The sequence below is a fragment of the Harpia harpyja genome, chromosome 11, assembly GCF_026419915.1.
Source record: "Harpia harpyja isolate bHarHar1 chromosome 11, bHarHar1 primary haplotype, whole genome shotgun sequence".
Taxonomy (NCBI): domain Eukaryota; kingdom Metazoa; phylum Chordata; class Aves; order Accipitriformes; family Accipitridae; genus Harpia; species Harpia harpyja.
In genome coordinates this window covers 38,905,680-38,922,224 of record NC_068950.1, presented here as the reverse complement: position 1 = coordinate 38,922,224, position 16,545 = coordinate 38,905,680, and the positions used below count along the sequence as shown (strand labels likewise).

At 40.5% G+C, this 16,545-nt stretch overlaps 1 protein-coding gene across 3 annotated transcripts in view; it reads left to right on the top strand.

Annotated features, from left to right (window-relative positions):
* Positions 1–16,545, top strand: part of RAB3B (RAB3B, member RAS oncogene family) — a 58,395-nt gene that overhangs the window by 7,435 nt on the left and 34,415 nt on the right. For all 3 annotated transcript variants that reach the window (XM_052802044.1, XM_052802042.1, XM_052802043.1), the window contains one exon: positions 3,949–4,176. In XM_052802044.1, the coding sequence (XP_052658004.1) occupies positions 3,949–4,176 (228 nt within the window). The remainder of the gene's footprint in view (positions 1–3,948; positions 4,177–16,545) is intronic.

Genomic DNA, 16,545 nt, shown 5'->3' with positions numbered 1-16,545 from the left:
AGGAACATATTCTTTGGTGGCTAATAAGCTCTGATTAAGATTTTATTGCTTTAGAGCATTTGTAGCATCCTCCTCCTGTGTGGTTTCCCTGTCTAATAAAAGACGAGCTCACACTGCAGGCTTTTGCCTCAATAGAGAAATAATAACGTATCTCATAGCCACATAACTGCCTATTCTCGCAAAACTAGTTGGAAGTGGATGTGTTTGAGACCTTGTTCCCATTGGGAAAGCATACGGGGAAGACAGGTTGTCAATATCAGTATGCTCTTGGCTACAAAGAAGTGGGCTACCCAGACAAAGAACTAAAAGATGCAAGGTCTCATACTGAAGTGTTCTCAAGGACAGTCTGATTGGCAGATTTTTCTTCTCCATGTAATGGGTTTTCTGTAATGTAGCTAAATCTTTCCTGTATAGGTATTTTCTTGAGGATTATTCCAAGGCAGTCAAAACAGAAACAGTCACAAGCCTCTCTTTTGCACTCTGCGTGCCAGTTGTATTTGACTTGGTCTTCTGTAACAAAGCCCTAGTTAGCGTTCATGTCCTTGTAAAACAGCAGAGATGGTGCTGTATTTGGAGTCATCCTAAGCAAAGAGTGTATGTAGCTGTGTACCCAGAGAACAGAGGGTTACACTGCCAGCTAAACATCCTTTCACCAAGGAGGGAATAAAATCCTCTAGGAGTGATGGCTGCACGATCTGTTCTGACGAGTTGGACGGGAGCTGCCCGGCATCGGTGCGTTGTCGCCTTTTCCTTCCACTGCTGATGCTGAATCTCCGCCAGGTGCAGAGGGCCTGCAGGAGATGTGATTTTGTGGACCTTTCTCTCAGTAGCATAGCAACTGCCATCGCTTCCCATCACTCGGTCCCCTCCACTTGGCTCCCTCAGCTGTGCTGGATCAGGAACTGAACCAACTTTAAAAACAGCCCTGCAAAACAGAAGTTGTAGGAGGATTTATTTTTAACTGGGATCTCTCTGTTCTCTGAACCACCTCTCTGTGTGGTCCTCAGGACTGGCATAACTAGGGAGCACTTGGAGCAGGGGTGGGACAACAAGTGGGGAAGAGGAGGGGAATTGGGAGAAAGGTCTGCTGGTTCCTGGCTTCAGGATTCAAGCACAAATTCAGGGGCGGTCCTGTGAACATTTTCAGTTCACATGCTGGTGGAGTGCAGCTTCAGTAATGATCTGCAGAGGAGTAATCAGTAATTAGTACTAAAGTCCTTTCAGTTTCACTCTATTGACCAGAGGAGGGGAAAGGGAAAAGTCAAATTTAAGCAAGGGGATGGAATTTTCTTTGAAATTTTTGTGCTCTGACACTGCCTCTAATGATTCAAGGAGCCGGCCTGCAGCATCTTCAGCGTAGCACAGTGGCACGCGCAGGCCAGCGAGTGTTGTGCTTCTATGACAACAGCCCCGTGTTCTGTGCAAGTATCATTTGATCTTATTTTCTGTATTGTGCTTCTAACAAAGCTGCTCTAGCTGGCCGCATTCTGTAATTGCTTTTTTAACTGAGGTCTGAAAGTCGCATTTGTAGCCAGGTACACTTTTGATTATAGCAATCTAGGGGGGGTTAATGGAAGCAGCAGTGTTTAATTTAAAAGATCAGCTCGGAGTGTGCAGATGGATTCTGTGAAGGCAGGGGTAGAAAGAAGGTATTGATTCCTGTATGATTAGTGGAATACTTCTTTGTTAAAGGTTTGCCTCTGAATCTTTAAATGACCAGGCTTGAAGTGATGAGGGCATCTCACTTTTTCAAGCCTCTGTGCGTGGAATAGAGAAGTAGAGATTTTTAATTTTTTTTTCTTCTTTAGCAAGTGCACATGTGTTCTCAATGGCATTTGTGGAAGTTATGTATGTGTATGAGGAAGCTAAATTACTCAGATACCTTCTTACTGTCTTCCCGCGTGGCGATGATACAAATCAACTAATCATATGGATTCCTAATTTTTGCAGCTGAGCTTTCCAACATTTGAACTGAGGCAGTGAGTGCATTGGCCTGAGTGGGTGCGTGGAAGTCAGTTGTATGTTGAATTCTTCATTTTAGAAATTCCTGTTGTGAACCACAAGACATGGGTAGAAGAGCCCTTTTCTGATACACTGGTGAGAAGAAAATTTGTACTTGTGTTTTCTGGAGTGCTTGCGAAGGACTGTAGTCTTACTGAACAGCAACTGAAGTTCAGAAGAGTGTGTATCAGAATTGTGTTGTATCCTACAGAGAATCACTTGTGGGAAGATTTTACTGCATTCAGCGCAGTTGTTGACTATTGAGCTACTGATAAACTGAAGAACTGATAAAGTTCTTCAGAAACTGTCCTCGTTAATGCAATCTGTGAACAAAATGTCTGCTGCACCAGCCCTTTTCTGTGTGAGAAAATTGCATGTGTTTAATCAGAGATAAACTGTCATGCATATTTTACTGAAGTTTAAACTGGGTTGGTTTTGGTTTGTTTCCCTTCTGATGGGAATTTAACTTAAACTGGCATCCCAATTTAAATTGCCTTTGGACAGCATTTTGGTTTATAGCTGTTTAACTACAGTGGGTTTTGAACTGTTTGGTTGGTTTTTTTTCAGTGAGTGAGTGAAGTCCTGTGTGCAGGTGAGACTTGCTAAGAAGGAATTTATCTGGGCACATGGTGAGAGTAGATATTGGTGGGAGTTTTGTTCCCAAAGGTGCCCATGAATCTGACTTGAGGGGAAAACTAACTTACTTCTTTGGATGCTGGGGGAAGAAGAGACTTCAGTCTCTGCTCACTGCTTTCTGACACTGCACATAAGTAGCACATGTCCTAGTTGGACGAATACCTGCTAATGAGACCTGTGCTGTCATTGCCCCAGTTTGCACAACCCTGTGACTCGTTATAAGGACCCAAGACCTTTGCTTGTTTGATGTGGGGTAGATTTTGAAACAGCATTAGAGATTAAAACTGTGGTATATCTGTTAAAAGGTGAAGTTTCTTTTTTCTCCTCTGTAAGTAATTTGGCCTGTGTAGGTATCTTCTGCTCTGTACAAACAGAGATGAAAAGTCAGGGCCTTGCCTTCTCCTGTGGAGTGTCTGAGCTGCATACATTAAAGCAGCCAGGGCTGCTCAGTGAGTTCCACCCGTCTTGATATTCCGGATTCTGCAGTTGTTTTTTTGGTTTCTGAATCCAGTTCAGGCTTACAAGAGAAGGAGGGATCTCTGAAGCTGTATCTTCTCTGCCCCCCCTTCCCCCCAATGTCCCCAGCTCTTGTGTCCCTGTAATAAAAAGGGATAATTTATCCTTTCCAAGTGCTGCCTGCAGCCGCCTGAGCCCTCATGCTTTATGCAGGTGCTGTTTATTTTAATTGCAGTCTTGAGGTTAGATAGGTGTTGGATGGATTCAAAGTTTTCAGCTGAAATTCCTGGTGTTTCATCTTCTCCCATTGCTTTTCTTTTTCCCTTCTTCTGTAAATGTTGAGGATGGAACTTTTCTAAGGATAAAATGGTGGTGGTGCACATGCTAGAAATGCAGATTTTCTGTAGTAGTCATAAAAGAAATTACTTAGGTTTACCAGTCTTGGAGGCTGCTTAATGAATTGCATAGTTGGATGCACTGCCTTAGTTCTTGGTTGTAATACTCCAGTTTATTGGAGCAACAGAAGTGGCACCCTGCCACAGGAGTAAAGAATGCTCTTTCCCCACTAGTATTTGAACAATATGCAATAGCAGTCTGTTATTTTTTTTAAACACAAAGCAGTGCAATGGGTGTATTTGTTGGGTTTGGAAATCTTACCAGTACAAGTGGATAATAGAAATTTAAAGCCAGGATTTAAAAGATGGTTTCAAGGTGTGTTCCTCTTTATTCAGCAGATATAGTGGTTATGATATTAGAAAGAAGAGAGATAAGCTAAACATATGGTACACAGTTAAGGAAAACAAATGCTACACTGCTCTTAAATCTGTTCTTTTTCAATGTTTGTCATTTTCTTAGATGGCTTCAGTAACAGATGCCAGATACAGGCAGAAAGATACTTCAGATCAAAATTTTGATTACATGTTCAAGCTCCTGATCATTGGCAACAGCAGCGTGGGTAAAACATCATTCCTCTTCAGATACGCTGATGACACTTTCACACCAGCCTTCGTTAGCACAGTAGGAATTGACTTCAAAGTGAAAACAGTTTATAGGAATGACAAACGGGTGAAACTGCAGATTTGGGTAAGTGCCAGCATTTTCAGAAGTGCTTTATATTAATCCTAGCAAAGATACAATGGTAAAAAATAGCTGGTTTGGAATTAGATTTTTGGATTAATATAGATCTTGATTGTTCGTAAGTTTTGTGTGGCTGTATCATTTGCATCCCTGCAGTATAGCTGAGTAAGTTCTCTTTGTATTGCTGTCTCACTCAACTGGTGGGACTCCTGATGTGGTCTTAAGCAGCTGCTCTACATTCTCAGGTGTCAGTGTACTGTTAAATTGCAACAAACGCACAGCAGGTCTGGAGCCCTTTAGTAGTGCTTTTTGAGTGAGCACTAGTAGGTGAAGAAATTCAGTGAGTGCTCAATGAGTGAACTCTACACATAGATTCTACTATCAGTTTATGTCCTCCAAATAAGATATTTGTATCTTCCTGCAACTCATGTACCCGCTCAGCAGCGCCAAGCCAGCTCACTTCATCCATCCAGGATTCCTCAGGGGGGAGATAAAGGTAAGCTTCAAACCATCTCTGCTGATATGACTTCTTGGTAAATCAAACGGGAAGAGAACTTGTGCAGGTAAGCTGGAGGCTCCCTCTGCTCAAACACCCAGTCATGGGACATTTTCAGCCTTTTTGAATTACAGCATCCTAACCTAGTTAAAAAAAAAAAAAAAAAAAAGGTTCCTGAGCTGCGGAGTGGCAGACTACGGCCAAGCAATTGTCAGTAGCTCATGATGTTCCTTTTTATGGAAAGCAAGTGTTTTCTTTTATTCTACTTGCTGGAATTACTCGGCATGTTTAAAAAACCCAGGCTCAGATTGCTGTGTTCTAAAGTACCATGGTGCTCCAGCTCGAATTCCAGTTTGCAAGATTATTCTTTTCTGCTTTCCATAAAAACAAAAGATCTCAAACAGAAGATATGAGGCTAATATTCTCTTAAACAATTTCAAAGGAGTTAGCTCACTAACTCAAAGTAGCTGTCTACTTAGTGGTTTCTTCCACAAGTTAAGCTTAAAGTTCAGGCTTGAAGATGAGTTGAAACTGTATAGCGTTTCTACCAAACCCTGCCCCAGCTGTAAGCATAGTCTTCTAATTGATCTATGTACACTTGATTTATAATTAATCTTTAATTATTGCATTTAAATGTAATATTATAGTAATCACAGTGGTTGGGGTTTTTTTTATTGTGAATAATCACAATAACATAGACTCTAAAATGAGGAACTCTTCCCCCCCCCCCCCCCCCCCCCAGCTATATGATTCATTTTATTTCTGTGTTACTGGGTACAAGGTACAACAAATTATTTAATAAAAGATACTCTTCATGTTGCAAAATTCTGGCATTGAAACTGATGTAGATAACCTGGCATGAAACTGTTTGATTTAATTTAGGATTTAGGTAGTAAGAGCATTTGGGCTTCAGGCCCTATAAGCAACTAAAGACAATTTCCATCCAGTTTGTCTGAATCTCAGAACATGAAATTCACTAATAAGTTGTGTAAAAGCAAGACAGAAAGCACCATGAAATATTTGGTTTTTTGCAAAGGTACTGGGACTAAAATGAATTAAGCAATAATTTTAATTAAATCTGTTTGAAGGCTTTGGGGGAAAAAAGGCTTTAATAACCTTAAACTTCTTATGAGAAGAGATGTCAGGTAGATTCCTCAGAGGGTGCTCTCTATAGGACCTGTAATATTTGAGTTACCAACAACACTGTTGATTTAAAATTTATTTTCAATAAAAGGTTCGTGTAAGTGTTTGACAGTTTCCAGAGTGACTTGTGCTCTTTTCTTCTCTTTCTGTGCTCCTTGCATGGATCCCTGATGTGAACCATGATTTAAGGACTTTAACAAAAACATTAAGTGTGTACTTCTATAAAAACCACAGTATTTAAACTTGTTTACCTCCTGCCTGTCCTGAGACTAAACTTGTAATTTCAATGTATTCTTCAGGGTACACCTAGTAGTAGTGGGGCCCATTAGCATACCAGAACTATGTGTTCCTGTGTGTAGGAAGGAAGAGTTTTCTTACCAACCTGTCTTCCAATTACTTTTAAAAACCATTTACAGAGCTGTTGAGTTTCTGTGGGTGTGGGACCCTGTGGCTCCATTGAACACTTTGCTTTTACTTACAACTTGCCAGTTATGTTGACTTTTTTTTTTTTTTAATTATGCTCCCTCTAAGCTTGATTAGGTTAAGTCTTACCTGCATCAGGTTTAATGTGAAACTAAGTGAAGAAGAAGGTACAAGTGTTTAAATTAACCACTTCAAATGTCTTCATAAAACCCAGAGAGGAGAACTTCTAGGAACCTCTAATGTTCTCTACTCTGCAGAGCCAGGTCTCTTTCAGTTCATGGGTGCTTGTGGAGCTCTTAAGCGTATGCAGCTGTGGCAGACTGAAGGTGCTCAAGGGCTGTGCACAAATAACCTTGTTTTCTGTCCTACAAATCTCAAGGCGGGGGGGAAGTTACTACTGCTGTGCTGTGATCCAGAGAGATCAGTGACCAGTGGGAGTTTTTACGCTGTCTTTTGCCTGTGTTGAACAGAAAAGCAGAATATTTGGGTGTAGGACCTCAGCTACAAAGAGCTCCTTGGGTTTACTTAAAGCTAAGAAAAATTCACCTCGCTTTGAGTGCCAAGCAGCTGCACATAAAGGCTAACAGCGTGTCACTGTGTCAGTAAATGTTTTTCTGGCCTGTCTCACGGTTAATATCTCCAGTAGAAATTGATGTGTGTTTTTAAGCTAGAGATCTAGCTTTTGTGTTTGTGCTGAGTTTGAGGAAGTCTGTATTTTCTGAATCAGGATTAGACAAGCTGTCAAATGTAATGATCAAAATGGTCAAAAGAATGCTGCTCTGTTTAATTTTGATGTCATTAGTGGGCCTCTTGCTTTGTTGACATTAAGATCTCAATCATACAAATTGATATTTTAATAAGTCCTATCAGTTGTGCTAGTGACCTAGCAGTCTAGGAAATTATCTGCTTTGAAAAGACTTGAAAGGGGTATCTCTTGAATTTGAGAGGAATGGGACATAGCAAAGGTATTCATGGTGTTCTTTAGGTAGAATGATAGCTCTGCTGCTAGAAAACAAACCAGTAAAATGGTCCAGAAAGGGGTTATGTGAAATAATGTTTTGTAGGTTGTTTTTTTTTTTTCTTTAAAGAACTCCAAGATCAGTTGACTGTGTTTTAATTTCAAGTCTTTCCCATCTTGTTTAGGAATGGTGGCTTTATGTAAATAGAATAAATTACCTTCACTGAGAAAGTTCATTTTGTGGTTGGATGAGGTTTGGTAACTTAAACATTTCTAATTTAAAACATTACTTATGTAAATATATTCATATACTATGTAGATATTCTAATGTCTACATAAATAATTCTTGGATTAGAATTTTCTTACGCCACTGCCATCTGTAATAATACTTTCATATAAAGCATCTCCCTTATGATACGTTTGTAGAGAGCCAATTTATAATATCTCTCTGCATTTGGGGTGTACATCTGGATTATTTCTTTCTTGACCAACAGTTTTGTATTCCCAGAGTTGCTAATTACTGATTACTGAAGGAAAGCTATTATATTTTCAGCTAGGCATGGTTTTTTATTATAAATAAATCTCAAAGGTGACACTATTATATTCTTAGCAAATGCATACAGTTAATACTCAATGCAGCATTCAGGTTGCCTAGCAGCTAGAGAAGGCCACTTTGTCCAGATCCAGATGGAAGCAGGGTGAATGAATAAAAGTGATTTGGGTTTTAGGTGAGACCAATGTGAGATTTCTGGTTTGGGTGGGTTTTTTTTTTTTTTCCCCTTCTTCTGTGTGTTTGTGTGTCCATTGGTGGTAAGTAATAATAACAGCAGAACTCTTGACCAATGTAGCATTGAGGTTAACTGCCGAGGGGCAAACTCTGGTCCTTCATGCTGGCCTAGTGTAGGTTAATTCTGCAAGCTCTTTGGATAGTAACACAAATTTACTGATGGAAAATCATTGGCAGTGTTTAGCCCAAAACACTTGCACACCGCAACACTTTGCATACCATGCAATATGTGCTTTGTGTGAGGAGTTTCATTACGCTTCCATTATACTTTTGTACAGCACCTTGCACAATGGAATCTTGTTTTTGTTGCACATACTACACATAACACATAAACATATGTGTGATTAATAATAAACATAACTAAATCCAGGGTTTGGCAGCTGCTGTTACAGTTGAAACTCCTTTTGACCCCCTTTTCTAGAGGTTAAATTTAAGTTCAGGTTAAAAGGCAAAAAAGATGTAATGTTTAGATGGAGACAGCATATTTAGACTGCAGTATAATTTTTCTTTTAAGGTGCTGCTTACCAGATTTAAACTGCAAGGATGAGTATAGCTTTTTCTTTCCTGTGAATAAAAATGTTTCCATGGCTTAACTGCTGAAACCTGTAGGGGTCTGAGATTAGCTGTAGTGGATGTCTGAAATGTGTTATAGCTTTCAGGCACAGCTGGTAAGAGGGTGCAAAGCAGCATCACTCCATTTTTTGTGGGAAGGATCTTTACATACAGAAATATGACAACTGCTAATTTTCCTGAGTGGCAGTTACACTTTTTTTGTTTTGTAATGGTAAACCAAAATAAAACCCAAGCTGCGTGGCTGTCCAGAAGGCAAATATGCAGTGTTTTTAAAAGCTTTTTGTATCAGTTGTCGCCTGGATGACAGGATGTTACTGTGCAGCTCGCCTCATAGGGAAGCGATTCAAAGAAGTAATACTGGTAACTAAGTTTTTGGTTTTGTTTTTTTTTTTTTCATTTAAAGGAGGTAAAATTAGAACACTGTCATACTTGATTGTGAATTTTAATGTTAATTGCACACTTAACCAAAAACTAATTATGCATTTCAGATGAGAGAATCATCTATTCCCCTGGCATCCCATCCCCATCATGTTTTTGCTAAGTTCCTTATAAGCACTGACTTTAAACTTGAATGCTTGCACAAAACTTGTTTCTAAAAAAACAGGTAATAAGAGTTCTGTAATTTAATTATATAGATGCAGTAGTAATGGATGTCTCTGAAGATCTAATGGGCCTGATTCTGCTCAGTAGATTGACAGCTGTTGTGTAATACTCTGATTTGCTGTTTAGACAAAGACCTGAAATGGACAAAGTCATGATAGTGAAAAGAACAGGTTGATCCTTGTAAGAGAGGCAAGGATTACATCTTATTTGCTGCATTGAGGACTTACTGGGTCCCCAGAATGAAAATCATCGGGAGTGAGTGGACGTAAACACAATGCAAAATATTTGACTGGAGAAGAGATACAATAACAGTGTCTGCAATCCAATTCCAAGGTCTTGGTTATATCTCAAATAATAATACTCCTGCTTTGCAAAGAACTTGGTGCTCATGCCACTCTGAATGGTCTTTAAGATTAGAGTTGCAAGAGTGATACAAGGGAGAGAAATAAAAACTTAACTAACCACCCAGGGTTTTATTTCTATCCCACTCACTATTGAATTTATTTAAGAGCCTAAGCTTGCTGAGCAGGGCATTCCTGTGTTTGCAGTTAAACAGATGACATGGAAGGTTTATTTCTGTTTGTAGTTAATCACCTCAATGCCATTGTTATCTCATTATAACTCTACATTACAGTGAAGGTCAAATTCAACTTCAGTCTAAGCTCTGTTACCGCTGGAGTTATTCCTGCTTACAATATTGGATTTAGTCTCATTGCAAGGTGTAGTATCTCTTTTCATGCTACATCTTTGCAGAGTTACTAGATATGTGGAGCGTTTGCCCTTGTTTTGTGCATTTCAGTAAAATGGAAAAAGTTAGAATATTGCATTCAGAGGTACCAGGCTGTATCAGGAGCAGGGTTGAGTGAATGTATTTGTGTTAGTTGATTAAGAGCTGCTGATAGTTCAAAGGTTTGGGCCTTTTCTAGAGAAAATGGGCTAATGTTAGCTGGTTGTCTGGTAGAGGAAAAGCTGTATGTGGGAAATTTCAAGGGAAATTCTTCAGCTGATGTAGTAAGGCAGTTAAGCTTTGAAAGGACAAATGGGTTGGTGGCCTCCTGACATTTTGCATTTAATGCTTTTCACAGCAGACATTCAGAATAGGTATTTTGGAATCATTTTACCTAAGGTCTTATAGCCATGTGCCTCAAAATGTTTTCCCGTTGTCCTTGTCTTATTAGAATCACTCTTACTATGATTTTCTTTCACAATGTTACCTTCTGCGTAATGACTAGGTATATTCTGTATTTAAATATTCTTGGTTACACTGTGATCAGTTACAAGATAATACAGTGGGTGGAATTTATGAGTTCTCATAGTATTTGTCTCAAGTGAGCACATACTTAAACTGTGTCATAAGTTTTTGGTCAAATGAGAAAATATAAGTATGCGTTGAGCTTGTTCACATTTATAACTTTCATGCATTGTGTTGTCTACTGCAGTGTCATGTTTATGCAACACTTATGAATAGGCTGAATGGCTGATTTTAGAGATTAAAAAAGGAACCTGAGACCAGGTTCCATGTGATTTTCAGATGTGAGAAGCTGTACCCTGTAGCACAACTGGAGTACCCAGGAGTTTAGCAGTGGTACTTTGTAATTTATTTTCTGTTGTCTAGCTATTTAACGTCATCCTGATTCATTAAACAGCGTGAACTAAGCTCTAAGATGTTGAGCACTGATTTTCTGTATTTCTGTTGGCAAGGCTATTTTCAGTCATGTGGAGGGAAGGTTGTATGAGTATCCCTGGAGCACCTTTTGATTTGTTAGAAAGGCAAATGAGTGATGATCCTTCCAGTACAGGGGAAATGGTGATGTTATATCCTATCCATAACATAAAATCATCTGTGGTTTGTTTTTTTTTTTCTTTTAATAACCAGGTGTCCAAAATGACCTCTTACCTTGCTATTGTAGTTAAATTGTGCTGATGCTGCAGTGTAACCACAGTGTGCTCAGAGATCCACTTGACTGCTGTGTGTAGTTGTGTTGGAGGGCAGCAGCGTTGGACTCCATGGACGTGTATGGTGCTGACAGAAGGAAGCACTGGTGAGAAGCACCAGAAACTGAACAAAAATGCAGCATGCTCCTGCAGTGTGGAGAACTGGGAGGCCTATGGCTTGCTTGTTAGGTTGTCCCATCTGCAGAGCAACGTAATGTTTACCAGGAGATGTTGATCTCAACCTAGATTTCTGGTGAGCTGTTCTGGCTGCCCAGCAAATACTAATGAGAGTGGCAAAGGCGGAAACATATAAATCCTGTTTGGGGCTAGATATATCTTTCAATAGCAGCTTATCACCTTGCATTTTATAGTCAGGGGCCACTGCAGCCCGAAAGTGTATCCTGGACATCCTAGTGTATCCTTCTCTGCTTCTGTCACAGTCCCAGGCTTTGCCATGTTGCAAAGATGTTCCTCCTTCCAAATGGAGCTGCCAGTCCCAAGTGTTTTACCTAGCTCACACACGGCATCCTGTGCTTCTGTTGTGCACTTTCATCTTGTTTGAAAAGTTCGCTAGTTTTGCTAATTCTGCTTCACATCCATTTCTTTGCTAATCATATATCAGATACTCACTGTTTTGCTATTAATTTATGTTAGAAACTGAAACAGGAGGTGGCAAGAGTGTTTGAAACTTGGGAGGAGCAGGGGTAAGCGGAGCAGATAAATGCACTATGTTATGAGCTGCTGTGCTTTATTAACTGAAATAACTTCATATGGTGTAAGACTGAAGTGATTAAACTTCGTGTATTACTCAAAGAAGGCTCAGTGATGGTATTTTCTCAGCCAGATTCTGGCTGGCTAGTCACTCTGACAAACTGGTACAGACATCTGTACCAGTGCTAGAGGGTAAAGTCATGGAGAGAGTGTAGTGTGTGTAGATATGTGTGTGCGCATATGCTACTGATGTCTATCAGGTGCTACAGTCCCTATGCTTTTCTTGTAGCCAGAGCGATAAAATAGTACAGGGGATCTGTGCATAGGATGTTTACTAGGCAGGATATTCACCCTAACGATATTTTTGCTTTTGCATGTGCTTATTCAAAGATCCACCTACTGCTTCCTCCCCTTTGGTCCCTACATTGGTGATAATGCCGTTGCAGTTCTGAAGTTACGGAGTGTTCGAATGCCATGGTAACTGCATCCCGCTTGGCTGACTGCCAGTGGGCACTGAGCCCTTCCCAGTTCTGAAGGGAAGCAAGTGCTCTGAGTGCCAAACTGTGGTAGACCGGCATGAGTCAGCTTTGATACGTCCATGGAAAGTCCTTTACCAAGGACTGCAGGTCTTGTTTTTTTTGAGGGAAGAAAGAGAAATAACTCCCATCAAATGTGGTTTGGATTTTTTTTCAAAACTCTAAAACTGTCCTATATTGTTGAAAGGCTAAAATGCATTCGCATTGGAATTACCACCAAATGCTAAATTGCTTCCTTGCCGTGCATTTTTGCCTCATCACTGTACGCATTTCTGTAAGGCTATACCACTTTTCCTATATTTTTCTCTTGGCTCAGTGTTATGCATCCTGGATTGCTCTTGTTGAAATCAGATAGCAGCTTTGTAAACACTTTTGCATTAACTGTACGGATAGTTCTTGCAGAGTACTATCGTAACAGAATTTGAAATAATGGAGTTGTGTGTAAGAGCAAACAAGAAGAGCTGGGGAAAAGAGGGGAAGTCAATTTACTTGTTTCCTTTTCAGAGAAGAAATATTCTGACTATAATATAGCATGCTGGTGCATCAATTGATTGCATGGAATAACAACAGTGGAAATTTACAGCCAAGCAAGGCTAATTAAGGAATACATTTTCAAAGTCACTCTTTTGTAAGAGTGGAATGATGGACCTTAACCTTTATGCTTCTCTTACCGTCTCTCAGCCCCTGCTGGGTTGTAGAACTACCAAAACTGTGAAGAAAATCAGACCTCACCATGCTCATGTGTATGCGTGTGCAGTTTCTAAAGAGACTCTCTAACTTACTTCTGTTATCAGCTCCAGCTACAATAATGGTGACAGCCCTGCAGAGGTTCACTGAGGCTAAGTGTGATTTGGGGTGTGTAGTCAGGTAATGTCCTGACAACTTGGTGCACAGTACAGGTGGACAGAATCAACCCTCTCTGGAGTTGTCTCCACTATCATCAGGTGTAAATGCTTTTGTTTGTTCACTGTTGCTGTAAAATACAAACTTCTTCAGCTGAAAGTCTTTTAAACTTGTTCTCTGCTCCCTTTGTAGAGGAGTAGCTGACTAAATGGAAGGCAACAGAGGATTGGGAAACAAGAAAAGAGCTACTTAGGGGTCGGAAGGGATGATTAAACTTCCTTTCTCTAACTACTGCAAACTGCCTCTCCGCTGTGTTGTGGTTTAACCCCAACCAGCTACTAAGCACCACGCAGCCACTCACTCACTCTCTCCCCCCACCCAGTGGGATGGGGAGAGAATTGGGGGGAAAAAAAAAAAAGTAAAACTTGTGGGTTGAGATAAAGACAGTTTAATAGGACAGAAAGGAAGAAACTCATAATGGTAATCATAATGGTAATAATAACAATAATAAAATGACAATAACAATAATAAAAGGATTGGAATATACAAAATAAGTGATGTGTAATGCAGTTGCTTACCACTCGCTGACTGATGCCCAGTTAGTTCCTGAGCAGCAATCCACTCCCCAGTTTGTATACTGGGCTTGACATAACATGGTATGGAATATCCCTTCGGCCAGTTTGGGTCAGCTGCCCTGGCTGTGTCTCCTCCCAACTTCTTGTGCCCCTCCAGCCTTCTCGCTGGCTGGGCATGAGAAGCTGAAAAATCCTTGACTTAGTATAAACACGACTGAACAACAACTGAAAACATCACTATGTTATCAACATTATTCTCCTGCTAAATCCAAAACACAACACTATACCAGCTACTAGAAAGAAAATTAACTGTATCCCAGCAGAAACCAGGACACGCTGCAATGCAGCATGGCAGCATTTGTTCCAGTTCCTAATGGGATGAACACGAAGTGCTAGCTTCAGTCCTGCCTTTTGTCTGGTTTATTCCCATGTTATTTTAAAAGTGCCCAAGGCTGAAAACTTGTGTCACACATTGTTTGGAATGTTGTGCTATTTCAGAAATAGCTGCTTGAAGGACTGTAGAAACTTGTTTATGATTGCCAGAGAGCAAGTTTTGGCTGTGTGAAGCCATTAGAGAGGGACACTTAAGTGACAATTTAAGGTATAGAAGTTGAAATGCCATTGAGCATTTGGATTTACAGTGGTTTTTCTCCCATCTCCGATCCGAAAGACACAGTGCTAACAGTTACCAGAAAAATAAGGAGGGCCTTCAAGATGTGATTCTAATCTCTTACATTGGTGTAAACTTGGAGCATCTGCAGGAGAGGCTTACATCCCATGTAGGGTTTAATGCTGCAGTAACCTGGCCCAGTGCATCCACCTGCTCAGCAGTATAGTAAAACACCGAGGCAATATACGTTGTCTGAAAGCAAGAAGGTTGTGCTTAGTGCAGCATGGCAGGGGCTTGCAGCAAGCCTGATTTAGCTTAAGCACAGCTTCATACTAACACAGCTGTGCCATCTCCACTTCTGGAGCTAGCTCTGTCTCTGGTAAGTGAGGCCCTGTGTAGACAACTCCACCACACAGTGCTGACATGCCCTAAGGCCCGCGAGTGAGTGGAGTGAAAGCTGGCACAAAACCAAAGAAACCAAAAGAACCAAAGCAGGACCATGAAATGAAAAACAAAAAAAACCCCCGGTGCCTTTAATGATTATGTTAGTTACAGTGGAAAGCAACACCAAAGAAGCAGTGCTCATAAACGCTGGCTTGCAAGCAGCAAGGAGTGGCCCTGAGCAGCAAGCTTAGGAGGGCTGGGTTCTGCAGGGATGGACCTGCTGTCGCAGAAGTGTCAGTTTGCATGAATACCATGGGGATTCCAGCCTTCCTGTGAGGTGGTTGGTGTCTGTGCTTAGCGCTTCCTGAGATGAGGAAGGTGTGCATTTGGCAAAGCTCTTCAGCCTGTTTTTATACACCCACCCTCACTAAACCCCCTTACTAGGTTGTTTTCCTAAGTGTGAGCCATGGTGTAAAGCACAGAAGGGACTTGAATGAGTTGGCTGATTATAGGAACTTAAGGCTCCAGATGAACAGTATTTCTATACTGATGCTCATTCCAACTGTTGTGCTATAATTACACAACAGCTGAAAATCCATACCTGTTTAAGGCTCCTCACCCTAGCTAAAATGGATCTCCTCTTTTATAAGAATGCCCTTCATCTTGAAAATAGCATGCAGGAAAAGTCACTACTGCAAAGATACTAAATGAGGTAAATTTGTGAGACCTGTTCGGTCCTCCCTGAGTCTTCAGTGCTTGGAAATGTAAAATGAATCATTTCTTTTCACTTGTGCTGGTTAATGATTTATTTAGGGAAAAGTGAACTCTTCCAAGGGAAGAAACTGCATAAAGTTCTGCCCCTGTGATGTACTTGCTACTGTTCTGAGTTGCATACGCCCCACTCCACAGTACCATGTTCAAAGCTGTGGCCATCATTCTGAAGTCTTGGACATGTTTGAAATTTTTTCAGATTTCCTGCTAAAATTCTGATGTAAATATGCATAGGAGCTACTTATTATTCTATCAAGAGACTGCAAGAAGTCTAAAGGGAACAAATTCAGCAAAAATCATCCACACCATTGTCATGGCAAAACTGTAATTTGAATAATCTTTCACCTAAATCTGGAAATGGTCTTGGTCTTCCAGATATTTACCATTTTAACAGGAAATTTCACCCAAATCAGTCGTACTTGCAGAATCTGGCTGTAACTTAGACAAAACAGCATCTATGCATCACTGCGTCGTTGGCTTGAAGTCATGTGGCAGTTCTCCCATCTGCAGCGCGGGCTGTGGAAATCCTCTCCACATGGCTGGGAGACCGGGAAGTAGCTCCAGTTGCGTGTCAAAACCTGATGTTGCTAAGTGATGGCAAGGTTATCACCTGCCATACTGTTTACAAAATCCAAGTGCTTAAACAGAAGGAAATTAATAGCTTTATTTTCCACTAACTGCATACAAGGTGTTTATTCGCTCTGATACTGGAAGTATCAAACCTATTCATTCCTTTTACTCCAGCTGGGATCTTCAGAGTTTTAAAGTTCCTGGAATGGCAGCCATTTATCCTGCCAGAGAATGTGCCCTCCAAATGTATAATATTATGTTACCCTACAACTGTGAGAGTCAGTGCAGTCAGTTTGATGATTAAAAAAAACCCAGACTTTTTTTAAAAAACAAAACAAAACAAACTGCTTTTTATCCCCTAATACAAAGGCAGAGAAGAGATGGCATTTGTTGTGTTGGCTATAATGTCAGAATCCCTGCAATGTGGCCCTCTTTTTTTTTTTTTTCTTTTTTTTTA